The sequence below is a fragment of the Nannobrachium achirus genome (assembly GCF_963921795.1).
Source record: "Nannobrachium achirus genome assembly, chromosome: 11".
Taxonomy (NCBI): domain Eukaryota; kingdom Metazoa; phylum Chordata; class Actinopteri; order Myctophiformes; family Myctophidae; genus Nannobrachium; species Nannobrachium achirus.
The window spans coordinates 30,473,313-30,500,563 of record NC_137820.1 but is presented as its reverse complement, the minus strand read 5'-3'; the positions used below and the strand labels follow the sequence as shown (position 1 = coordinate 30,500,563).

The following is a 27,251-nucleotide window of genomic DNA, read 5'->3' as shown; positions in this document are numbered from 1 at the left end:
GTGCAGAGAATGTTAGAGAGGTATGAGCTGAAATTTCTAAAAGGGACTTTTGGTGAAAATATCGAAAATAGCAGACCTCCAAGCTCACCTCCGTCGCACTGCGACGCGTTGTGAGCTTGGAGGTCGGCTATTTTCGGTGTGTGATACCACACTGAACCAAGCATAATCAAGCGAATACTGGAGATGTGGCGTAACGGCGTGGGTTTCTACACAGAGAGGACAATTCTTTCAACATAAGATGCTGCATTCAAGTTCAGGATAGTTTGTACAAGGCAAATCTCTTGAATGCTGCCTTCAGGTATGGCATGGAAAGGGAGCATAATTTGCATTTCTTTCACCATAGTGAAAACTACATTCATGGTCTGGAGAGGGCACTTTTTACAGCCGGGTAAAAGGGCAGGGGCTCCAGCCCCTTTTGATGAATATGTGTGCACATGTCTGCTAGGGCGCCCCCTACCTGCTACCGGCTGTGAGCGCGGCCAGCTTCTCCTCGCCTTCCTGGGGCTCCGACTCGTCCGCCAGGATCCTGGCCATCTGCTGCTCGATCTCCCTGGGCAGGAGCAGCCGGCCGTCGTAGAACATCCACACCTTGAAGTAGCGCCCCCTGTGGTAGACGGCGATGTGCTTGCTCTCGTTCACGTGCTGGATGGTGTCTGGTGGTGGAGGCCACAGGAGAGACAACGAGTAGGCGGGAGGAAGAAGACATGGAGGTTGTGGAGGAGGGGTAAAGATGTATACGAGTGTGACTACACTTTTCTTTTTCGTTTCTTTTTCCACCCCTGCAATACAATCTGTGAGTGAAGCTTAATCCAAAATGATGCTACAAGGACCCCGAAGAAGAATCAGAAGGTACAGTACTGTAGGGTAGCCTGGAATCCAGACTGAAAACGTACTTATAATATACATACTTGGTACAGTCTTTTTTTCGTTCTCTAACAAATCTCTTTGCCAAAAAATAGCCGATCTACAAGCTCACAACTCGTTGTGAGTTTGTAGAGCAGCATTTTTTTTGGCTTATGTTCCGCCCCTGGAAAATGGATAATGGAGATATTTCGATTATCGCGATAACATCGGAAATCACGATTTCTTTGGTCACAATAATTGTGATATGAAATGTTCATATCATCCCATCCCTAATCACCAATTACGTAGTAAGGAAGTGACTCGAGTTTTAACATTGGTCCTCCCGCTCCCCTACAGACCAATCAGAAGCTGCGGGACATTTTCTCCAGTTTGTGAACACCCCGCCCCTTGTAAATATGAGGCCTACCAGACTGAGAAGTGAAGTGAGAAAAAAAAAAGAAAAGAAAAAACACCTAATGTAGTGATCAGTGTGGATTCCCGGCTAACAGTAGCATCAGGACTAGGAATGGGACGAAAAGCGATATTATTGTTTATTGTGATAAAAAAACACTCACGATAATCGTATCGTGGAGATTTAATTTATCGTGATATCGTCCTCCATCATGCACTGGGATCAATTCACCTTTTATTTGCCGAGCTGCATATCCGGAACCACTTAAACCCTCTATTGGTAAAATGTACTTATAATATACGTACTTGATACAGTCTTTTTTTCCACTCTCTACCAAATCTCTCTGCCAAAGAAATAGGCGATCTACAAGCTCACAACGCGTCGTGTTACGACATGTTGTGAGCTTGTAGATCTGCTATTTTTTGGGCAAATGTTCCGGCCCAGGATAATGGATGTTGGGGATATTTTGATTATCGCGATAATATGGTAAATATCGTACATGTCTTTGGTCACAATAATCGTGATATGAAATATTCACATGATCTTGCATGTCCAAAACTGTTACTTTTCAGGAAATTGACATTTCATTGGTTCAATATTCACTACAAGAAGGTGAACAAGATTTTGGTACCGAATACTTTGTGATTGCGTATAGTGAGATTCTGTGAAATAATGGAATATCACATTTGAAGTGTTATGTCATTTTTATGTTTTCCTTTTACTGATATTCATTCGAGATAAAAAATAAAAAAAAGATAAAAAGTAACTAAATAAGCAACCCCACAATGTAAAGCATCTTAAAATGGGCAGGGTATAGAGGGTGACGGATGGTTGAGAGTGAGAGCGATTTGGGAAATGGGTTTTGGAATACAACGGGTTGGTGGCACAAATGATTGTTTGAGGAGCATCATTCGTAACCATGGAAACAGAATAATTGCCCTTTTTAATTTTGCTTTCCAAAAACAAAATGTTTTCTTTTTGCGATGCCCCAAGCATTCAAACAACCATTTGCCCTGTTACAGGTATGACAAGAAAAGAGTGTCTATGTTAATAGGAACAGTTTGGCCCCATGAGCACAACGAGCTCGCACCCAGGTTAATGTTTAGCCTATTAGTACTGTACATCTTACTGTAAAGACTCCGCCGCCAATGTGCTTTCACCTGGAGTACAAGTCAGGGGGGGGGCTGAGTGTAGGGATTTAAAAGAAAAATCGTACAAAATCAACAGGGGGGAAAAAAAAGCTGCGGAACCTTTTTCACTTAACCATCGGTGTGAGGCTACCCAGCGTGTTTCAGGCACCGTTTTAACGTGACTTCAGCAGCAGTTAGTTGCAATAGTCCAGTCTTTTTACATGTTTTGCCTGCCGTTTGGTGCCCTCCAGAGGTTGGTGCCCACGGCTGCAGCCCCTAAAGCAGGTTTCCCCAATAGGCAGCCCGCGGGCCATTTGCGGCCTGTGGGGGGCTACTGTCTGGCCCCCACCAACCCCAGTAATAATGGTGGTGTAAGAGCAGCAACGACACTAGTATATCGTCGTTGTCGGGTGGAAAACCTGTATCTCAAAATGTGTACGTTCTCCCCAAAGTAAAGCTCTGCGTCATCAAACAAAGCCGTCGCACAAAAGTAGTGAAAACAGCAGATCTACAAGCAGATCGGCTGTTTTCACTAGTTGAAGTCATTTTTTAAATGATAAATGCAAAACGAATGGTTTTGGACATAAAAGATTTTCACCCGACAACAACGATATCTGAACTGTCACTGGAGTAGCGGGAACACCACCGTCGCCCCCTGCAATGTTGTGGCCCTCGGCTTGGTACCCTAGACATGATTTGGCCCTTGGGGGAAACTAATTGGGGAACCCTGTCCTAAAGCCTAGCAGTGATTTAAAGCCGTCTATAACTCTGTACAAACGGAACGGTGTTGAGAAGCACTGTGTTAGATCATGCAACAGTCCTTCACAGACTGGGAGATCATCCTCAATGTTAGCTTAGCTCCTTGCAGAATAACGGGTGAGAGTTTGCTAAACTTTGGACTTTCTTGGACCCCTTGTTCCTTGACGCAATATAAATCAATACATTTGAATATGCAGCAATCTAAATGATAACAATACGCCTAAGCTATAATAAAAAGTCAGATATGAGTATGGCTGACACGGTAAATGTGTTGCCACCTTTCAGATTCCTGCCTATCATCCTTCTGCATCATCAGTGCTGAGCAATTAACTCGGATTGTGGTTTATTTTCGAGGTTTAAAATAACTGAGAGATTAACCAGGGTTTACTTATTAGAAACATTGAAAAGTGGTTAATGTGCTTTGTGCTTTTCTCCCTCTTTTCTCAGAGCTAGGTGTAAATGGCATACTACCTATATGGTATGGATGAAACTACATGAAGTGCATACTATTGACTGCAGAGGGCAGCAATACACCTTCCAGTGTCTAGCCTGTAGGAATCATAAATACTTTGTAGTTTCAAAATATACCATTGATGTCAAAATACTAATATTACAGAAATACAATTTCACTGGTCATATTCAACATTAGAAAAATCCAAATGGGCAATTACTAAAACACTAATTGCTCAGCACTACCATAAACCCAAGATAATTCAGAAAGCCATAAAAAAAAAAAAAAAAAAAAAAAACATGAGCAGCACATTTTGAGCTAGGTTGCTGGTCTGTTAGCATGTTATCCTAGCTTAACCGAGTTCGCTTTCAGCACCCTAGTGCACATAGTGACAAGAGCCTAAGCCTCATCTGCACGCCTAGCTTGAGTCGCATGTGGATGTCGCCTGTGAAAAATACCAGTATATTGGACCCCCTGAGTATAACATCATCTATTTGTGTCCCTGTACTAAACGGCTACGTTTCATTCACATACAAAGATCAGTACGTGCCACGTCCATACGGACCAGCAGCATGCATGCATCATTATTGATATATCATTACGTCACTGTCGGACAGAAACCTCGTATCTCCAAGTTTCAAATGTGTACGTCTTTTGGCAAAGCAAAGCCCTGCTTCATCATACAAGACTGTCGCACAAAACTAGTGAAAACAGCCGATCTACAAGCACTGCGCGAGGCATTGTGTGCTCGTAGATCTGCTGTTTTCACTAGTTTAGTACATTTTATAGATAAATACAAAACGAACGGTTTTGGACATACAAGGTTTCCACCGACGATGACAACGACGATTATCATTTTCATTCAGAGAGAGAGATCAATCTCAAATTTTAGAGAGGGGGCGAACGAAACGTGCAAAAAAAGGGGTGGTGGTGTGTGGGGGGGTCGGGGGTGGAGGGGTACAGGAATGAGGCGGTGGTGGTGGTGCTGGCTACCTGTGTCTACACCTGGGGTGCGACTGGTGTTGAACATACGCTCGTATTGGGATGAGCACATGGGGATAGTGTGTAGGAGCATGAGCTGAAAGGCAAAACAGGGGAGAGGAGGTCAAACACAAGAGAAGATGACAACGGAAAAACTAAAAAACCAAACCCAGCACCCTCCCAGGAAAGCAGCGGAGGACAGGACAGGACAGGACAGGACAACACACCTAAAAAAAAGGAAAAGAGGTACAGCGGCGCGGGTGGAGGATGAAGATTGGGTTGAAAAGCAGTCCTAAAAGGGGTGGGGAGGCCTCGGGAAAACTGCCAGGATGGGGGGGCGATGTGAGTGGAGGTGGAGGAGGGGTCCAGAAACCCACCTCGATGCCAACAGCAGAGCCCTGAGAGCAGGCTGATTTGGGAGCGTTCAAATTAAGTGGCCAATTCTTTTGCGAAAAATGCGTCCTGCAAACAAAAGCAGGATTGACTGGGCTACATTTTAGGCCGGTGGTTCTCAACCTGTGGGTCGGGACCCCCAGGGGGGTCCCCAAATTATTTTGGGGGGTTCCCCAGGTGATAAACCAACATAAAGTTTAAGTGTATAGAGGGTATCTGCACATTTCTAAAGTAACAATTTAAGGACCTTTTATTACTTCTAAAACGACAAAATAAACATTGGCCAAATTGTCGAATATTTGAGGCAGAAAATAGTACATGTAGATCTACTATTTTCACAATAGAACCGTGTTATGCAAAATATAATGCCTCAACTCTTAGTGCTCGTTGGGTGGGTGGGGGGTCCCCAGTTCAAATATGATTATTTTGGGGGTCGCACCGGCCTAAAAAGGTTGAGAACCACTTTTTTAGGTTGGGGGGTGGGGAGGAGGACAGGGGGTCAAACAGGTGGGTTCTATTCACGGCCGTGCTGGTTGACACCGAGGCCTAACAGGAGGTCAGGGAGGTTTCCATTTGGCTGGATGGATGTCTGGGGGGACACAGGGGGGAGGGCGGAGTCACCGCTGGAGGGGGCGGGGCCTCCTCTTACCTGTTTCCAAACCGGGGATGCGGGTGGTGTTAAACATCCGCTCCCACTGAGCCGAGCACAGAGGAACCTTGTTGGCCAGCAAGTAAATCTAACACGCAGCGTCCAGCCAAGAAAACAAGACAAGTAACACAAGAGACAATGTTTACCCAGTGCAAAGTGTCTGTGTCTGTGTGTGTGTGTGTGTGTGTGTGCGTGCGTGCGTGCGTGTGTGTGTATATACATGCATGCATACATGTATGTATGTAGGCTATGTATGAGCTAACCATGATGATTGGCATACCGTATGTTTGCATGTATACAAACATATACTGTATGTATACTTAAATGTATGCATTTCACAATGCTAAGCTTGTGGATTTAGTTTATATGAAATAAAAATTCTGACACATTTTGGGAAACTTTGGAAAATGTTCACCTACGGTGGCATGCCCAAAAAGGGACTCCAAGGGTGACTGTAGATAAGTGTGCATGACAGACATACTGAAGAATTTGCATCGAGTGTGTGTGTGTGTGTGTGTGTGTGTGTGTGTGTGTGTGTGTGTGTGTGTTGTTTTGTGTGTGCGTGCGTGCATAATCTACAGTCCATTCGTTTAAGCATCAAGCAAAGAATTCAGGCAAGGAGATGGGTGATTATGAAGTAGAGGGGTGGTGTGTAACAGCATGGCAGAGGGAAATATCCTACAACATGCACAGAACTATCCATGATCTCACGATAGTCCTTCATGCATAAAGCGCTCATGCAATGTGCCTTAAAACTTCATCGCAATCACAGACAATCACTGTCTGCAAACCATAGACCAGAAAACACACGGAAGCAACAGAACATAGCGAGCACATATAGGGGACATAGCCGCTTCTCCTTGTATACCTAATGGACAGATATACAAACTCTGGGAAATAACTTCAAAACATGGAAGATGATGGCAATGAGGATGAAGGAAAATGCATATCACTGGTGTCACAACACATTCCTACGTAGGGCTGTCACAATTATTACATAATCGTCTAATCGTGATTATCTGACATTATCGCAATTATTGTGTCATAATCGTCATAATCGTCATAATCGTGAATGTTGAAAAATGTCTGAAATAGTGGAAATAGCAGATCTACAAGCTCACAATGCGTCGCATCGCGACGCGTTGTGAGCTTGTAGATAAACTTAAAAATAAATAAATAAATACATAATATATATAGAGAGAGAGACAATCTGCTTCTCAATGAATTTATTAACCTGTCATGAGCAATATGAAGTTGGTCAGAGGTTCTAAAAATGTGAGTTTCCATATATTTTCGGTTAATTGCCCAGCCCTATTTAATCAAATGAATGGGAGAGAGAGAGAGAGAGAGAGCAGTAGAAAGAGTGAGAGAGAGAAAGAGAGAGAGAGAGAGAGAGAGAGAGAGAGAGAGAGAGAGAGAGAGAGAGAGAGCAGTAGAAAGAGTGAGAGAGAGAGAGAGAGAGAGAGAGAGAGAGAGAGAGAGAGATACAGAGAGACACTGTACTCACTGGTTTGATCTGGGCTCGGTCCAGCATCCTTCTGTAGAGCATGATGGCGTGGATGGCATTACCTGCTCTGGCAGCCTGGATGGACGTGGGGAACACATACAGGAAGTCCTGCAAAAACACAAACATGAAGGAGAGGCTCAGCAGAGTAGGCATGTGCACACAACTCTTGAGAAAGTACAAGTGGAAGGTATCAGAATAAAAAGAGTCCGCACACCTATTGATGCTCCCAAACGTATGTGACTCTGGAACTCTTTAACTGATGTGCTGCCTCGGGTGACCGATCCCCCACCACTGGATCAATAAAGGTATTATATCTAAAGGCCTTTGTACACAGGGTCCGATTTTCTGTGCGGAAAAAAAAAACACCATACCGTCCAAATGTGGACAAATTCGGACCCGGTGTGCATGAAATCATAGGAACGCCATGTGTTCATTTATTGTCCGCCAAGCCCTGCAATGTGTCCCGCTAATCCAACCACGTGGGGACTGGAAGTTGTTCCACTGACCTCCACAAATCCATGTGATCCACCTGAATGGACAGCTGCCTCTTAAAGGTCTGCCAGTACTAATCTATCGTTGTGTTTAACCTTGCTCCAGTCACTGAGCTGGCAGACCAGTCCTGACACTTGGTCAGAAAAGAAAAAAAAGGGGGCGGTCGGTAGAGCTGTCGCCTCACAGCTAGAAAGGTCCTGGGTTCGATTCCAACCGGGGACGCTGTGGGCGCTGGGGCCGTGTTCTCTCTGTATGGAGTTTGCATGTTCTCCCTGTGTGCCCTAGGGTTAGCCTGGTGGGCCATCCCTCATACTGCGTTCACTCATTCCTCCTTGGAACGAGTGAGTGAATGCACAGTATGAGGCTGGCTGGCCAGGCTACACTAAAAAAACATGCAGTAATCCTGGTCTCTATACTGCCTCCCCCTGGCCAGCCAGGGCACCTGATGGAGGGGAAAGGAACTGATTGGAATAACGTGTTCCTGTCAGGTGAAAAGAAGCAACTTGGACTCCTCAAGCATGAGGTCAATCCGTTGTCCCCCCAGGTTGGCAGGGGGAGTGAAGCGCCGAGGATTAGATAATTGACACTGGGTGAAAAATGGGTTACAAAACCGTGAGATAAAAAAAAAAAACAATAAAAAACGATGGCTAGAATGAATGAAAGAATTGTAAACGTGTGTCTAAAAGATCTCATATTTCTAAAGTGTCTCTGTGAACAATGACCAATGCATGGTGTGCTACTGTTAACAGCACAGTCTACCGTCTGCCTCATCAACACACAAAAAGACATAGAACCAAAGTCTGACATAATAGAGGGCTCTCGCTGCGAGACAGTTGCTATGGATATGGGTGGGTGGATGGGCGGCTTCTCTGGGTTCGACACGCACAGCTCTTCGTATCGCACAAATCAAAAGTCAAGGTGGAAAAAATGCTGCAATCGTAAACACGCCAACCCAGGTGATGAGCAACTCCCGTAGGTTATCAGTTATAATGAGCCCTCCAGGGGGACTCTGGCGATGTACAGCACTGTAGCCCCATTCCTGACATACTATACTATATACTATAAGTGAGTAAATTAATGCATTATAAGGCAGAATATTTCTGCGTTCACAAGGGCAGCTACAAAGCTACCGTTTCTTTTCAATGGAAGCCAGCGACATGAAGATACAAAGCTACAGGCTACTATTCATTTTCAATGGAAGCCGGTGACATGAACATACAAAGAAACTCCCGAATACAAAACCTACAAAGACACAATCCAAATTGAACTGGCTTCAACTGCAGCTACTAAACTAAAAGGTGTTGCCATTTCCACTCAACTTCTCTCTTCGCAAAATTCCTGCTTGCAATGGAGGAAAACTGATTATTTCCGTTGCCAGCTCTTTTTAACTCCAGATTTTATATTTGTGTACCCAGCAAGCACATCAGGACCTGGACCAATCAGTGACGTCTCGATTGGGGCCAGATCACAGCCCATATGGGGCTGATCTTGACGTCATTACCAGGACGTCATGGACTTTTTTGTTTGACAGGATTATTGTTATTGTTTGTAATGTTAGTTGAAATATGAGCATATAAGGATATATGCTGGGACATATCCAACTAGCTATGGCCTAGAATATCACCTGATTTCAACCAACATAAATCCTGTCAAACAAAAAAGTCCATATGACGTCCTGGTAATGACGTCAAGATCATCCAAATATGGGCTGTGATCTGGCCCCAATCGAGACGCCACTGATTGGTCCAGGTCCTGACCGTGCTTTCTGGGTATCTTTTGTAGCTGCCAGTGAACACAGCGTAAGAAACTAATGAAGCTGTCCTGGAGAGACGAACACAGAGCATAGTGTGGACCCAGTCACGGACGGACTTCATGCAGTGAAAACAGCCATAAATGTAGGGAGAGGTCAGCGTCTTACCATGGCATAGTAGTTGCTGTTGACCATGATGGGCCCGCGGCCGCGCAGGTAGATGTACTCTTCCCACCAGTCACTGACCTGAGACACAACCAGACAGAAACATGGAAGGAAAGGAAACATGACTAGGGCTGTCACGATTATGATATTTTACATGACGATTATTTATCACTCAAATAATTGCGATTAACGATTTAATTGTGTTTTTGTCGTTGACAATTACATTTTTGGCTTTTAGGCTTTGAAGTTTCACATGGTAGATATGACACATAACCTAAATATACAAAGAAATTACTGAGATATTTGACAGCTTTATACTTAAAAAAGAAAATTGATAGTGGAAATAGCCGATCTACAAGCTCACAACGCGTCCTCTATTTTTTACTTTTAAAAAAATATATGAAAGCTTTTCAACATGGAAACGATTATGACGATTATGAAAAATAATCACGATTATGTCAAATAATTGCGATTAGACGATTATGTAATAATTGTGACAGCCCTAAACATGACCCCATCAGTCACAGTGTTGGATTTGCCGTTTTCATATTCTACGGCAGTGTTTCTTAAACCTTTAAATTTCAAGGTCTCCCCTTAACTCTGACAGTGTACAAAGGTTCCATTTGTATACTGTCATAGTTACAGAGATACAGACTTGTATGGGTCCATTTAGACCCCCCTAAAGCAGTGGTTCTCAATTTTGAGGGGGTCCCCAGATGATAACTTGCGCAACATTGTTTACTGTTGTGTGAGAAAACGAACCAACATAACGTTTAAGTGTATAGAGGGTATCTACCCATTTCTAAAGTGACAATTTAAGGACTTTTTAATACCTCTAAAATGACAAATTAAACATTGGCCAAATTGTCAAATATTAGAGGCAGAAATTGTGAAAATAGCAGATCTAGATGCTCACAAAGCCTCGCAACGCGAGGCGTTGTGAGCATCTAGATCTGCTATTTTCACTACCGTGTTATACAAAATGTAATGCCTCAACTCTTACAACTTCAAGTGAATGTCAGGGTGGAGGGGGGCGTCCCCAGTTCAACTATGATTATTTTGCGGGTTGCGGCCTGAAAAGGTGGAGAACCATTGCCCTAAAGGGACCCACGGAGTCCCTGGAATCCACTTTTGAGAAACACTGTTCTATGGTAACCTGTGAGCAAAGACTCAAGGGAAACATCCAGACTTACGTAGTTGGACGCCCACCAGGACTTGAGTTTGAGGTACCACTGTAGCCTGGGTCCCAGGTTCTTCTCAAAGTCCTTAGCCAGGCCCTCCATGCGAGCATACTCCTCATCATCCATCAGAGGCCGGGCCGACTCCAGGTACTGCAAAGAAAACAACAACAAACATGTTCGATTGGTTTAGTGCAGTGGTTCTCAAACTTTTTTTTGTCTCAGGTCAGTCCTCTAAATAACTTTTCCATCCAAGGCACCGCTGAATTACTGTACATTGTTACTTTATAACCTTACATTTAAGTCACTAGAAGCTTCAGGTAAACATGTAAATCTTTTCCCCTAAGATACGATATGTCACAAGGAAAACCCACGAGAAAGACAGAATTGTAGTTTCCATTTATGACAGATTAACCACTTGAACCCCATCCCTATTCTGGGAGGAATATTCACAAAAAATAGCAGATCCACAAGCTCAACGCGTCACAATTTGATAAATGTACCCCCATTGATTCCGGATGGGGGTAAATTTACTATAATCACAAAAACATTATTGAATTCAAGTCTCCATGGTGTGAGTAATCAATAGAAAAAAAGTAATTTTGGAAGTGCTATTGTTAACTCATCTGGTGCCGATCCCGAACTAGTTCGGCTTTATTTCAATCCAATACAATCTTTTTTTTATTAATTCACTTACCCCGAGCTGCTTGTAGAGTCGTGGGTGGTCCTGGCTCGCTAGCCGCTAGCCAGCTAGCCGTTCTACTCATTTTTGAGCTCCCCAATGTTCACCCGATGTTCGGCGCCGCTTCCGATGAGTACACGAGTGTGCCGATCCCGAAGTAGTTCGGCTTTATTTAATTAAATGAATAAAATGATAAGAGGCCTTCTGAAGCCTGGCTTGATTTTTGTAGCTACTAGCCGAAAGCTAACAACGTCCCGGCCGGCCGTAATTTGCGAACGCAATCGCCAATCTCCGCCTAATCCAATGAAAGACCGCATCTTTAAAGGCTTATATCTCTTTTTTGTGTTTTAGGAAAGCGGCGCGAGGTTTATTTACGGCGAAATCGCCCAAAAATGATCTTTTAGATGACAAAATGGGAATAGCCATTCTGTTAGCATCTTCATCCGGGACATTTCCATGCCGTGCATGAACGTGAGCACGTCAGGTCCTGGAAGCTGAAGTCCTGGAAGCTAAAGCGCTCGCCTATGAGAGATGCGCTGGCATTCTTTGGCCCCTAGAGGGCGCTGGCACTCAAAGAGTTAAATCAAAAGATTATTATTATTATCGAAGTATTCTGAGGCACCCCTGGACTTGCGTCATGGCACCCTAGGGTGCCACGGCCCCTACTTTGAGAACCATTGGTTTAGTGAAGACAATGAGCTGAACACAAAGACCTCAACTCAAACCGTCGACGGGTTTGATGACAGATGAGCAGATCAGCCAGAAAAACTGGCCACGTCTCTGCTTTGTTTTCTTGGCAGATAATAATCAGTAGACTGATTTGTGTTTAGTTGTTAAGACCCTAGGCAACAACCTCCTTCTATTGGAAAACCTACACTGCGTTTATCTCACATGGTTTAATCACATGCTTGGGTTTGGAAGAACTCAACGTGAACATTGTTTGCGTCTGTTGAGCTGTGACTCCTCAAGTAGAGACTAGAGTGGTGTTTGGTTTCATTAAATAAGAGCTCTGTCATCAAACAAAGTGATCGGATTACTCAGGTCCATCTTTAGCGGGGGGAAAGGGGCTGCCGTGAAAAACACAAGGCTGTGAATTCTTCAAATAACAACAGAATGATAGCCGTTTTGATGATACCACTTGGGTATATTATTAGCAATTTTTACAACTACTGAATACCTCAAAGAGACAAAGGGAAACAGAGTGCAGAAAGGGCAAAAGGTGAGTTGCTAAATAAATATGATGACTGCTCTTTTCCAAGCATGGCTCACACATGCTAGCCACTCCTGCAGTAACAAAGTACTTTTACTTGAGTACTGTACTCAAATAATTTTTATCTGATTCTGTACTTAACTTGAGTATTTGCATTTTTGGATACTTTCACTCAATCTCAAAGACAAATATTGTACTTTTGACTTTGAATTTCTAATGAGGGGGGGAAAAAGTACATTATGAATTAACTTCCTAAACCCTATTTCAAATATAATGAAAATAGTATATTTACAAGCTCGACGCATCATATCTTTTGAAATGTCTGGAAAATCGGGTCAAAATTTCAACACAGCAAAGCATTGATATTATAACTTTTACTTTTGAAAGTATTTTTTAAAGCATGTTACTTTTGAACACTTAAAGCTATAGTATAGTGTGTAAGTTGCTCAACTAGTGGTCAGAGCTGTATAGCAAACCGCGGTCGCGTCCGCGTCTTTCGGACTTTTTTCCGGGCCTCTCGCCACCGCGTCCGCCTGCAGCTCGCCGAGATCTATCTTTAGAGGGGTCCCTGGTTCCTGTGCGTTCAAGCATTCCGGAGAAACTGACTCCTTCACCCGAGTATGTTGTTGTTATGTTGAGGCAAGCTACTTCCTGAGAAGTCAGCAAGATGCGCCTGTGATTGGCCGGTAGTGTACCATGTGTTTATGATCGGCGATATGATTGGTCAACGTATACACATGACGCAGATGACGTCATTTTGCCGCGAAATTCTCCCCCCCTCACAGCTCATAGAAAACATATAAAGAGAAGGCTTTAGAAGCTGAAATTAACGGAGTGGGGGTTCTAAAACTTTAGCGATTTAACAGTTAGGACAATTTTAAGAAGCAAGACATGCCACCTCCGGTTTACTTCCCGTATCTGCGTGAAGTGGGCGGATGCATTTTTAGGAGACCGGAAGATCTTCCCAAGATTTGCATACTAAAATGTCTTTTTTTTTTTTTTTTTTTTTTAAAGAGACAAACCAGGAGAAAATCCACTGTATTATCGACCTTTCACTGCCCAAGCAACATACAGGGATCTAGCGGGATCTAGCACCAGTGAACATTGGAAGTTTGTGAGCTTTGCCGGAGACCATTTGTAGGATTTGTGTAACATGTCGACTCTAGTGGCTCCAATTGGGAGGGCGTATTATCCTAAATCGGGGGTCAGCAACCGAAATAAATAACACGTGTGAAACTTGGAGATATGAGGTTTCTTCCCGACAGCGACGGTGTGTTGCCTTCATTATAAGGCTTATATAAGGCTTTTAATTTTTTGTGGCTCCAGACAGATTCGTTTTTAGTTTTTTTGGTCCAACATGGCTCTTTCAACATTTTGGGTTGCCGACCCCTGTCCTAAATGAACAATCTTTGGTGACAGTACAGGTGGAACTCACTCTTCTGCAGGTGTCCTTGACAGCGGGGACAGGCAGGCGAGGCAGGGAGTTCTGGAAGCTGTACAGCATGGGCTTCCTGCCAGAGAACACTTTCACCAACACCTGAGAGAGCACAGCAGGGAGGGGAGGGGAGGAGAGAGACACATGAATGGAGGGGTTAAATTATATAAACAACCTGTATTTGACAACGGAACGGTGGACCCCCTAAGATATTTGTGTTAATAAAATGTTTCGCAAACAATGGAACAGGAGGAGGTGCTGACCACGGGAGATGAACGGTTTCAAAGAAAGGAGGTCGCACAGCTCGTAGCCACCATGCAATAACTGATTTTCTTTCTTCTTTTTATTATTATTTTACCGTTTTCGACACAGTAAAGGGTCTTCTTCAGGGTGAATGTTTCAAAAATATTCCACATTAACCCTATATAAATCAGCTATTTGAAAACTCTTGAATCTATTTGGGATAAAGTGGTTAGACTGATGATTGATGCTATATTTGATGCTGGGGGACCCCCTGGGACCACCTCAAGGACCCCTGCGCGTCCCCCGGACCCCCACTCTTAGAACCACTGACCTGAAGGATATAAAAGCTTAAATGTATAGGGTCGCACTGGTAAGTCACTCTGGATTAGACAGTTTGCTAAATGCCTAAAGTGTAAATTGTTAACCACAGGGTTAAACTGAACAGGACCACTAGCTCGGGACATAGTCCTTTCCTTGGAGACACATACACAGCGGCACACACAAAGAATCACGTGTATCCTTGTTCAGGGGCGTCACAAGGGGTAGTGGGACTGAGTTACTGGGGCCCAAGGTGGAGCCCTAATAACTTTATCTATTGAAAAATAGCAGATATACAAGCTCACAGCGCGGCACCGAGTGCCGCGCTGCGAGCTTGTAGATCTGCTATTTTTGAAAAGTTGTGAAAATGAGTGAAAATCTTTGAATATATGTATTTTTTAAGCGAACATTTTTAACTCAAATTTTGCTTCTGGGGGTCCCTGGAACTAAATATTTTGAGATCGCGGTCCGTGGCCAAATACGTATCATCTTGGGAGTCCTTGACATAGGTTTCTTGCACACATTTTCACGATTTTTCAAAAATAGCAGATATACAAGCTCGCAGCGCGGCACAGAGTGCCGCGCTGTGAGCTTGTATATCTGCTATTTTTCAATAGTTAACATTCATGGGGGGCCCACAGTGAATTCTTGTACCCAGGGCCCAGAATTTGGTGTGACGCCCCTGTCCTTGTTAGATAGGCTAACGCGGAAACAAAATGTAATCATGCAAAGTTCCACTAATACTATCAGCTATCTGTCGGGTACTTTTGCTGCACTTCTGCATGACTTTAAGGAACACCTCGTAAACTGATTTAGATTATTATGGTCGATGCGTATTATTAACAAAATAAAGTGATAAAGGCAACCGTACAACGGGCAACAACATAATCTTATACATCCTCTCCAAGTCACAAGAAGTCTTTTGAACAGATAGATCACAAACAATGGCCTAATCTGCTTCAAACATGTATGTACATGCACCAGACTCCCAAATGCTCTGACAATGGCTCAGAGCAGGCATAGGCTGTGCCTTCACTGGATTCGAAAGTGAATTATGGTCCATTGGGAGAGCATGGTGTCCAATAACTGAAATATTGGTGGGGCCAGAGACAATATGACGCAATCCTAGGAGGAATTGGAATTCTAGTGGGCATAAATGCTTCGCTGATAATGGTCTAAGCCAATGGCTTGACTGGCTTCCAAAGTGGGGTCCAGGGACCCCCAGCCCAAATGATGAGTAGTTTAAAGGGCCACTTCACCTCTGGGACAACCCAATCTTATTTTATTGTCATTTGGGACACGATCAACACAATCCTGAGTTTTGTTTGTGTTCAATCTGTTTTTTGAGATATTTTAGTATTTCAGTATGTACTAGTGATGCGTTTTGCATCATATGATGCAAAACGCATCACTGATGATGCAAAATGCATCACTAGTCATGCTGAAATACTAAAATATCTAAAAACACAGATTGAACACAAAAAATAACTCCTGTGGTTAACTGTCCTAGAGGTGAAGTGGCCCTTTAATTACAGTATAATTCAATTCATTTGAAATGATAAGGCTACACTCCGAATCACGACAGAGTGTAAGGACTGTGTGGCCTCCCTGTCCATTCTTTAGCCCTCAATAGTAAGTATGTGTGCAGTTTTATGAACAAAGCCAGACACATCAGTAGTGCAGTCAGTGCTCAGTGGTGAAGTCGCTCTACACAGACTGGCTGCCTTTGTGCATGTCCTGGTGTGGCAACAAATTGGACCCAATTCAAGTAGCAATCTTTTTTTAAATACTATTAACGAGACATGTGCTTCACCATTGAGTGACATCAGTTTACAGTTTACAGTTTAGGCATTTAGCAGACGCTTTTAATCCAAAGCGACTTACAATAAGCAGATAATACATCATCACTATAATAGATAATATGTCAGAACATCAACAACAATATAACAAATGCATAGGAATATCAATCTAGAGAAAAAGAAGGGAAAAAAAACAATAACATAGGTAGACCATGCACCTAATCAGATGTTTTTAAAAACCAAAAATCACACCCGTGTGAAGTGGAGCTGTGTGTGTGTGTGTGTGTGTGTGTGTGTGTGTGTGTGTGTGTGTGTGTGTGTGTGTGTGTGTGTAGATCATGTGTACCGATTTTTGTGACATTTGAAGAAAATATGTAGGAAAAGGAGCAAAAAGTGTGTTTTGGAGAAAATTCAAGATGGCGGAAAATCTATCCTGGCGCAAATGGGCGTGGCCTATATGGGGAGATGCGTCTTGACCCAAGGAATCCAGGGAAAAAAGAATTTTAATTTTCCGATCTACGGTTCAAGAGTTACGGGGCAAAACGTAAAGTGGGCCGTTATAGCGCCACCATGAGGCCGAGTGATGTAATTATTTTTCGATTCATTCTTAAAATCATTATGAATCTCCTCTCCGAGGTTTGAAACTTTAGCTCCTATGGTTTACGAGAGAAAAATACTTGAAAGTGATTTCTTGCATTGTCCCATTATAAGTCAATGGGGACAATTAAGCGTCGTTTTTTTGCCGATTACGTCGGCATGGTAAGGCGGATCGGAACGAAAGGTAATAGAACACCATTCCCGGCCGAGCCGCACATTTTGATGTATATATTGCGCGAGTGGCGTAAATGGTGCGGCACTAGTTACGCGCCGAAGTCAGGCTACATACACACAGACAGACAGACAGACACACACACACACACACACAGACCCACACAGCCACGTATAGGGAGCTGCACACAGCTCCAAAAAAAAAAAGCTAACGAGCTTCATGTATGGTCATTGAGTGTTTCAGTGATGCTATGGGTTTAGGTGGAGTCTGAAGAGGTGAGTCTTCAGTCCACGGCGGAAGCTGGGGAGTGAGTCTGTATAGTTCTAAGTGCGACAGGGAGTTTATTACACAGTTTGGAGGCCAGGAGGGCAAACTGTCTAGGACGAGTGGGGTTTTTAGTGAGGGTTCTGTCAGCATCCCTGTGTTGGCTGATCTGAGTGAACGGATGGGGTTGTAGGGGTTGATCAGGTTTTGGAGGTATGCAGGAGCCGTACCTTTGGCTGCTTTCATGACATCTAGATCTACTGCACATATAAACAGAGCTGCTACCTTTAAACACATTTTGTATAGTAATTTAAATCAGATTAAGAAAAAAAGAAATGCCGCTAATTGTTCCAAAGAGACTGCAAAAGATTGCTGCTATTTGTTTTAAAAAGCTGTATACCCTGTATATACAACATGTATATAATGACACCATGTGACATAGCTCTGTTTACACAATGCTGTACCCCCTCCAACTGTATTTACGTTCCCCATTTTCAACAGTTTTTATTATATTTTGACACTTGCTTTGACAAAGTGAACATATGTTTTGTCATGCCAATAAAGCTCCTTTGAATTGAATTGCTTCACAAGATCAATATTAGACATGACAACATAACAGAGATTTGCCAAGAATAATATTGTTTGTACTGTACTTGTACTGTTTGTAGTGTACACATTTTCAACTACAAGGAAGGAACGTGGAAGGAACATGTTATTCCAAACAGTTTCTTTTCCCTCCATCAGGCGCCCTGGCTGGCCAAGGGGAGGCAGTATAGAGACCAGGATTACTGCATGTTTTTGTGAGGGTACCTACCCTGGGGACACGGGGAGAACATGCAAACTCCTCACAGAGAGGCCCTTTCGCCAACCCCTAGGGCAGGGTTCGGCAATAGGCGGCCCGTGGGCCAAAACTGGCCCCTTTGGAAATTATTTCTGGCCCCTCCGATTATTTTGAGAATTATGTTTTTATTTTTTAATTTTTTTAACAATACTGGACTGACAGTCCCACATATACGCTATCGTAGCTATAATGTACACACAGAGAACCGTTCCCACCTAAACGATCAGATGCTTATTCAACGTGATCATGCTGAGAGTGAAGTGAATGTGACAGGAAGAGGCAGCACGCAGCAGCTGAGTGGCGGTGCTGCTTGCTGCTGCTGCAGCTTTTACCTGTGGTCAAAGTGCGTGGAAACTAACTTTGAAGGTGCCATTCCATGCTTCATCTTAGTGCTGTCTAAAATTATTTCCTTTCAAGCAGCCAAAAATGTCACGGCAAAGCTGTTGTGGTTCTAAAGGGGCTTTGCATTGATGAGTCCAGGTAGGATACAAACGCATACATTTGCTGTCCATATTCCTCTATAAACGCCCCTTTCCACTGTTTCCTCTTCTTTAAGCTTGTTTTGGATATTGTTCATGTGTCATTTCTCTTTCCAAATTGAAGCAGATAAGGCTGATGTTTAGCGTTCTCTAGCAGTCTGTCTGTCTTTCTGCACAAGTAGCTGAGCAGCTGCGATCACTTCTCTAACAATCAATTTGTTGACGTTCAGCGGTGTTGCGCAGAATGCGCACAGTATTCAATCTACAAACTCACAAGGCGTCGTGCCGCACAGCGCTGTGAGATGTGCAAAGTGATATACGGTAGGCCTATTATGAATCATTCTTATATGTATGTGATGTTGTAGCCTACTGGCAGCAGAGAAGAAGGGAATAATAATTATGAACATAAAAAAGTATGTTTTAAATCATTACAATTAGCCAGTAGTTATGCCCCTCCCCTAAAAGCTTTTGTCCAATGCTAGCTTAGCAACCGGCAGCTTGCCAAGGCTGTTGCCAAGGCAAACCTTGGCAAGCAGGAAGTTATTCTATTCTTCTTTTTTATCATAGATGCCTATGTCTTGTAAGGCTGTCTGTCTTGGAATTCCAGTAACATTGTTTAACTATGAATTTCTCAAATTAGCCTTTCATTATATGTTCTGGCCCACCATTTCATGGCTTAGAAAGAAATTGGCCCGAGGCCAAATCTAATTGCCGACCCCTGCCCTAGGGTATGTGCGCTGTTGACACGGAGGAGAAAACACGCCCCCAGCGTCCCCCGGCAGGAATCGAAACTAGGAGGCGACAGGCCGCCAGCGCTACCGACTGCGCCAGCATCAACTGTCGCTAGGAGAGAATCATTTGAAATGGGGAGGGTCCGTCCGTGGTCTAATGCAGGGGTTCCCAAATGTTTTAACTCGAGACTCAAAGGAGACATTTGATGTCTCCCTGGGACCCAAACTAATGAAAATAGCCGATCTGCAAGCTCCTTAACCCTTTAAGTGCCTATCCCGAACTAGTTCGGGATATTCGGGATCAAAAACAATTTTTTATTTGCTATTTTACTTACCCCGAGCTGCTTCGAGCAACGTGGGTGGTCCCGGCTCGCCCAGCGCTCACCAACGAGAGACGCTAGATGCTCCGACGATTTATTCCATTGAAAATGGTTTAAAATAAAGTTTAGACCCCCCCAATTTTCACCCAATGTTCATTGTAGGCGGCGCGACGTATTCCAGGGTGCCTATCCCGAACTAGTCCGGGATATTTAATGAAATGAATAAAATGATAAGAGGCCTTCTGAAGCCTGGCCTGATTTTTCTAGCTACTAGCCGAAAGCTAGCAACCTCCCGGCCGGCCGTTATTTGCGAACGAAATCGCCAATCTCCGCCTAATCCAATGAAAGACCACATCTTTGAAGGCTTATATCTCTGGATTGTGTCTTTAGGGAAGCGGCGCGAGGTTTATTTACGGCGAAATCGCCCAAAAATGATCTTTTAGATGACAAAATGGGAATAGCCATTCTGTTAGCATTATCATCCGGGACCTTTCCATGACGTGCATGAACGTGAGCACGTGAGGTCCTGGAAGGTGAGGTCCTGGAAGCTAAATCGCTCGCCTATGAGAGATACCCTGGCATTCTATGGCCCCTAGAGGGCGCTGGCACTAAATGAGTTAAAAGCTCTTAAAGGAGTAGTTCACCCCCAAAATGACTTTTTTTCTATTGATTAGTCACGCCATGGAGACTAGAGTTCAATATTTTTTTTTTGTTTTTGTCACATTCCTAAGACAAAAATGTGATAACAATAAATTTACCCCCATTCATTCCGGATGGTGACCCGTTTCCGGAATGAATGGGGGTAAATTTACTCGAATCAAATTTTTGTCTTAATAATGTGACAAAAACCAAAAAATATTATTGAACTCTACTCTCCATGGCATGACTAATCAATAGAAAAAAAATCATTTTGGGGGTGAACTACTCCTTTAATGGCACTACTGCACCTTACAGAGCTCATTGTGCATTATAAGAAGCCTGCTAGAAGAACACCAGTGCGCTCCCAGTATGTAAATATGCTTGTGGTTCCAAGAAGATCTAAGAGAGCAGGAGGCAGAGCAACTGTGGAATTTCTACCAGTTTTGGTCTGTGAGTTTGTAGATCGGCTAATTTCACTACTTCTTAAAAGTATTTGTATTCCCTTCTTTTTTTTCATTGAAGACTTTTGAATTTCTTTTTAACTTAAACTTAAAATATGTACAAAATAAATCTTTACAGGTGAACCCATAAAAACTGGTCCGCGGGCCATATAAGTTTGAGACATGCACACCCAGGTCTAATGATCCTCGTACTCCCCACCCAGGTGTTAACCCATTTAGACCGGGTACGCATATCTGTGTCACCACTTTAACCATTATTTTATGCTTTAACTATTAAAAAATAGCAGACATACAAGCTCACAGCGCGGCACCGAGTGCCGCGCTGCGAGCTTGCAGATCTGCTATTTTTGAGAAATCGTGAAAATGTGTGCGAATCTCTGAATGTATATGTTTTTAAAGCAGATAATTGAAACGCAAATCCTTCTTTCACTTGGTCCCTGGAACAAAATATTTTCAGATGGGGGTCCGTGGGTCAAATACATATAATTCCAGGGGGTCCTTGACATGAAAAGGCTTAGGAACTGCTGACATAGAAACATGGGTTTTTCAGAAAACTGTTAGGATTTAGAGGACATTTTTAGGTGTTCTTCAGGCCTAAATGTGTGTTTGTCTCACCATCCAGAGTTTTGTGGTGAAGGACACGGAGCCGTGGCGGGCGTACATCCAGCCGTGCCACGACAGCAGGCTCTTCAGGGCGTTCCTCATGATGAAGATGATGGTGACCCACAGGCCCGTGCCCACCAGCACCCCGCCCACTATCTTCTGGGTGTCTGTGGACATGTAGCGCCTGGAGAGTCCACAGGAGACCAGATGGAGAGAAGAGGGAAGGGGGCAAAAATATCAGGGTCAGGGAGTTTGAAAACCTCTTATTTCCATATTTTAACTTTGTGTATGTGACACTACAGTGTCACTACTAGGGCATTCACCAAATAATAGAATATTCGAATATCAAAGTCACTATTCGACGTTGTTCACGGAAGTCGAATATTCGCTTATTTTTATTTTTTTATTGTTTTCATTTTAAAAAATATATAGTTTATAACGCTTGGCTAGATAGGAAGTCATAAGAATGAGTTGTCAATGCCCCTGGTGGCTGAATTTGTTAATGCTCTATACCAGCGGTTCTCAAACCTTTTTAGGCTGTGACCCCCAAAATAAACATATTTGAACTGGGGACCCCCATCCTGACGAGCACTTGGAATTGTAGGTATTACATTTAATGTGACTCGGTTCCACATATAAATATTGTGAAAATACACCTCGCGAGGCATTGTGAGCATGTAGATCGGCTATTTTCACAATGTTCGCCTCTTGCTTTCTTAATATTTGACAGTTTGGCCAGTCCTGTCAAATATTCGACTATTCGAATACTTTGAGGTCGAATAATCGAATACTAAAAATCACTATCCGTGAATGCCCTAGTCACTACAGTGTGACACTACACTACAAAAAAAGAAAAACAGAGACAAAATACGACTTATAACCACTTAAGCCCACTTATCGTCAATGTCGGGTTCATTGACGAGAATGTGTTTTATGTCCACCGTCAATGGACATACAAACCTTGTATGTCCAACACTGTTACTTTTCAGAAAATTCTAATTTAGTGTAGTTATTGAGACGCAGGCTCCTGTAAATACTTTTCATTGGTTAAATAATTGTAAAACCCACAGACAAATTTAAGCACTTTCACTTAAAAGCTTTAAAAACAAAAAGAAAACATTCAGACCAGGCACAGACTGTCTGTCGGTCAGTCAGTCAGTCTATCTTGCGGTTCAAAGAGGACGAAGTAATCATATAATAATTATGTCACAATGAGCTAGGGTGATTCATCTAGAGCGGAATAAACTCCTTTTTGATGTTAAGTAATGACTAATCATCGAGAAGGCATTCGATAGTATTCATAGAGACAGCTTATGGAAAATACTACGTGCATATGGGATTCCAAAACAACTTGTCCTTCTCATCAACAGCTTCTATAACAATTTCATATGCCAAATTGGAAATAGTCAACACAGTTTTGCAGTCAAAACGGGGGTGAGGCAAGGTTGTGTTATGTCTGCACTACTCTTTAACTTAGTCATAGACTGGGTGATGAGAAGAACCACCGAAGACAAACCGCGAGGCATCAGATGGACTCTCTTTACACAATTGGAAGATCTCGACTTTGCAGATGACCTGGCCTTGTTCTCGCACACACACCAGCAGTTGCAAGAGAAAACATGTCGCCTAAACACCTTTGCAAAGCAAATTGGTCTGAAGATCAACCAGAAGAAGACAGAGCTGATGACCCTGAACATCCCAAACCCCTCACCAATACAAATAGACGGAACAAACCTACCCACAACAGAACATTTCACATACTTAGGCAGTGTTGTCAGTCATGATGGAGGTGCAGACAGAGACATCACAAGCAGACTCAGCAAGGCAAGAAACACCTTACAGAGGCTCAACAACGTCTGGAAGTCGGCACAGTACAGCACCAACACCAAGCTGAGACTGTACCAGAGCTGTGTCCTGTCTACCCTGCTATATGGATCTGAATGTTGGAGAACAACAGAGAATGATCTTCACAAACTATCAACGTTCCACACCAAAAGCCTACGGAAAATACAACGAATATTCTGGCCCCAAACCATCTCCAATCAACACCTTCTTAGCCTGTGCAAACAGGACAACATGGCTACCATCCTCATGAGAAGGCGGTGGAAATGGATTGGGCATGTAATCCGTAGAGAGCAGGACAACATCACCCAAACTGCCCTTCACTGGACACCAGACGGCAAACGTAAGAGAGGCCGGCCCAAAATCACCTGGCGTAGGACAGTGGAGGGAGAGCTGAAGACCCTGCATCACACCTGGGGCTCTATAAAGACGCTGGCCCACAACCGACAGGAGTGGAGATCCTTTGTTGTTGCCCTACATGCCAGCCGGCATAAAGGGCAGTAAGTAAGTAAGTAATGACTAATCAATCTTATCCATACTCTGTGTACCGAGGAAGCATTGGTGACGTGTTTATAGACCTAACACGCAGCAATAAACTAATCTCTTAAGCCAAACCAAAATACTCATATCAGGTGGAACATTGACCCCACAACTACAATAAATACCTGAGGGTGTATTCATAACAATGCTTCCATAAACAGTGGCCTTGACCAAAATGGTAATATACTACACCTCTGATAAGAAAAGAAACACAGAAATCACGTACAGTACGCGTGTACGGCTGTACGCCGGTACACGTGAAAGTATTACACCATATTAAACGTAAACAACACGAGCCAGCTGAGAGTAAAGTTCAGCTGTAGAAGCAAATGGGTTTCAGAACAATTTTGTCTCGAGACCCAAAATAAAGATGTGTTACATATGGTTTATTGCTACTCGTTATTATCATGCTGTCTCTAGAGCCTGTCCAGCAGGTCCAGAATGCTGCTGCACGTGTACTGCACCACTGTATCTTAAAGAGCTCATTGTGCCTCATAAGAAGCCTGAGAACACCAGTGTGCTCCCAGTACGTAAATATGCTTGTGGTTCCAAGAATATCTGAGAGTTGAACAGGAGGCAGAGCATTTAAAGGGATATTACACTTTCAAAGTCATTTTATCGTCTAATCAGGCTTTTATGAACACCCTGAACAGTTTTTAATTTGCTTGATTCAATATTTAGATATTTGATGTAAATGTTACCAGGCCCGACACGCCCAGGCCCTCTCCACATACACACCCATTGTAACTTCAAACTCCATTTTAACCATGATAGATTCATTAAAAACACCCGTTGTTTTTTCTGTTGACTCATACTACCCTCCTAATACGTGAGCAGGCCGTGTTTTTTCGATAACTTTTTTCATTAATTTGTAATAATTATTTGGGAAAATGAAAAATATTTAATACAAAAATGGATTATTAAAAATAAATGAAAAAAGTTATCGAAAAAACACGGCCTGCTCACGTATTAGGAGGGTAGTTTGAGTCACCAGAAAAAATAATGGTTGTTTTTAATGAATTTATCACGGTTAAAATGGAGTTTGAAGTTACAATGGGTGTGTATGTGGAGAGGGCCTGGGCGTGTCGGGCCTGGTAACATTTACATCAAATATCTAAATATTGAATCAAGCAAATTAAAAACTGTTCAGGGTGTTCATAAAAGCCTGATTAGACGATAAAATGACTTTGAAAGTGTAATATCCCTTTAAGTATCCGGCTCCTCAACTGTGGAACATTCTACCAGTTTTGGTCTGTGATTGCAGACACCTTCTCTACGTTTAAGACTAGATTAAAATCCTTTCGTTTTGACGAAGCTTACAATAACGGCTGCAATAGGCTTAGACTACTGGGGGATAGTACTGCTGTTGTTACTACAGTACTTATTGTTATTACTGTGAAGGTTTCTTCCAGTTAAGGAGTTTTTCGCTGCGACAATGTCAATGCTATCTTAGATGCTATGTTAAATAATGTTGTTGGGGACTCCCTGTTATACCCCTCAAGGACCCCGGGCCCAACTCTGAGAACCACTTAACTAGGGTCCAAGCCATGCTGTCCTAGGACTGCAGTCTGATCCAGCCCCCATAACCTTATTAGCAAAAGACAGAACAGAATCCATAGGAGCAACCAGGTCACCATCAGTGCCTGCATGGCTGGTGTTCTTACCCAACAGGTATGTGTCGGCTCAGCTTGGTAAACATCCCCAGAGAGGGGTCCAGCAGGTTGTATTTATTGTAGGACATGTAGGAAACCACCACCACCATGAAGCCGCCAGGGCTGCCCGGGTACACTCCTGTCATCACCCCATTCTGTGGAGCAGAGAAAACAACAACAACATGGTTTAGGGCAGGGATGTCTCAAATACACAGTAGGCCAAAATTAAGAAATTGGTACAAGTCGAGGGCCGGACTGGTTCAATTTTTATTGAACGGCAAAAAAGTAATTTTCCTTCAAAAATCTAATATGTCCCTTAATTGCAAGATAAATGCGGAAATTAAACTGCATGCATTAAAAACTGAAAATAGTCAAATGAGAAAGTAAATCAAAATCAGTTGCATTAATTTCTATGCCCTTTACATCCGTGAACATGTACTCTGCCTCCCACCTGGCTTGAAAACCTCTGTTTTCAGCATTCCCAAAATAATCATATTTTAACTGGGGACCCCCCACTCTGACGAGCACTAAGAGTTGAGGCATTACATTTTGTTTAACACGGTTCTATTGCGAAAATAGCAGATCTCGCATTACGAGGCGCTGTGAGCAGCTATTTTCACAATTTCTGCCTCTAATATTTGACAATTTGACAATGTTTAATTTATCATTTGAGAGGTATTAAAAAAGGTCCTCAAATTGTCACTTTAGAAATGTGCAGATACCCTCTACACTTAAACATTATGTTGGTTTGTTTACTGTCGAGTGAGAAAACAATGTTGCGTATTAAGTTAATCATCTGGGGACCCCCCATAAGTAATTTGGGGACCCCTCTGGGGTCTGTGGAATGTAACCACTGGTTTAGGGGGCCGTGCAAACATAGATATAAAGACCTAGATACCTCATTCGCCTCTGCAGTTCATTAGAAAGGGCTGAAGGCACGCTGCCACTCAAAGTGACTACTGACCAATCACAGCGTGTCTTTTACGGTACTTATCTTCAATTCAAAGGAGCTTTATTGGCATGAGGAAACAAACGTTTATACATTTCCAAAGCAAGCGCCTCTGGGAAAGAGGGAGTCCCGCCTCTGATTGGCCGACCGAACGTCCCAGAGCCGGAGGATGCGTCTACCTTTTTATGTCTCTGCGTGCAACAGTCAACCACTTAAACCCTATATGGTTGACATGAGTCCCTCAGGGCTCTATACCAGTGTATTTTCAGTTTCCTGCTATTGTAGAGGAAAGCTTTAGCTGAAAATAGCCAATTGATGAGCTCACAACGGTATAAATAAACAATAATCATTTTCCATGAAATAACACATTTTTGCACTCACAACATTCCATTCGACTGCAACTATACGGTCAGTCCGTGGGTCATACAGCTGCTATACCTATGAGTCACAATGCGTCACAATGCGACGCATTGTGAGCTTGTAGATCTGGAATTATCAATATATATATATATATATATATATTTTTTTTCTTCTTCTTCTTTTTTTTATATATATACACTTTATACATTTGAAAACTGCATAATGAGTACTTTCTACTTTTGGTACTTTAAGTACATTTTGATACCAATACCTTTGTACCTTTACTCAAGTAAATTCTGAATTTCAGACTCTTACTTGTAACAGAGTGTTTCTACATTGCAGTATTGATACTTTTACTTAAGTAAGAAATGTGTGTACTTTTTCCGTCACGGGCGACAGGGTCA

The 27,251-nt window shown here is 42.9% G+C and overlaps 1 protein-coding gene across 1 annotated transcript in view; it reads right to left on the bottom strand.

The window, feature by feature from the left end:
- cpt1ab (carnitine palmitoyltransferase 1Ab (liver)) overlaps positions 1-27,251 on the bottom strand; it is a 48,742-nt gene that overhangs the window by 9,802 nt on the left and 11,689 nt on the right. The window contains exons 3-10 of the mRNA XM_080736359.1: positions 25,551-25,693; positions 21,517-21,688; positions 14,038-14,139; positions 10,726-10,863; positions 9,536-9,613; positions 7,126-7,233; positions 4,589-4,673; positions 458-653 (exon numbers count right to left, since the gene is read on the bottom strand). Coding sequence (XP_080592485.1) covers positions 458-653; positions 4,589-4,673; positions 7,126-7,233; positions 9,536-9,613; positions 10,726-10,863; positions 14,038-14,139; positions 21,517-21,688; positions 25,551-25,693 — 1,022 coding nt within the window. The remainder of the gene's footprint in view (positions 1-457; positions 654-4,588; positions 4,674-7,125; positions 7,234-9,535; positions 9,614-10,725; positions 10,864-14,037; positions 14,140-21,516; positions 21,689-25,550; positions 25,694-27,251) is intronic.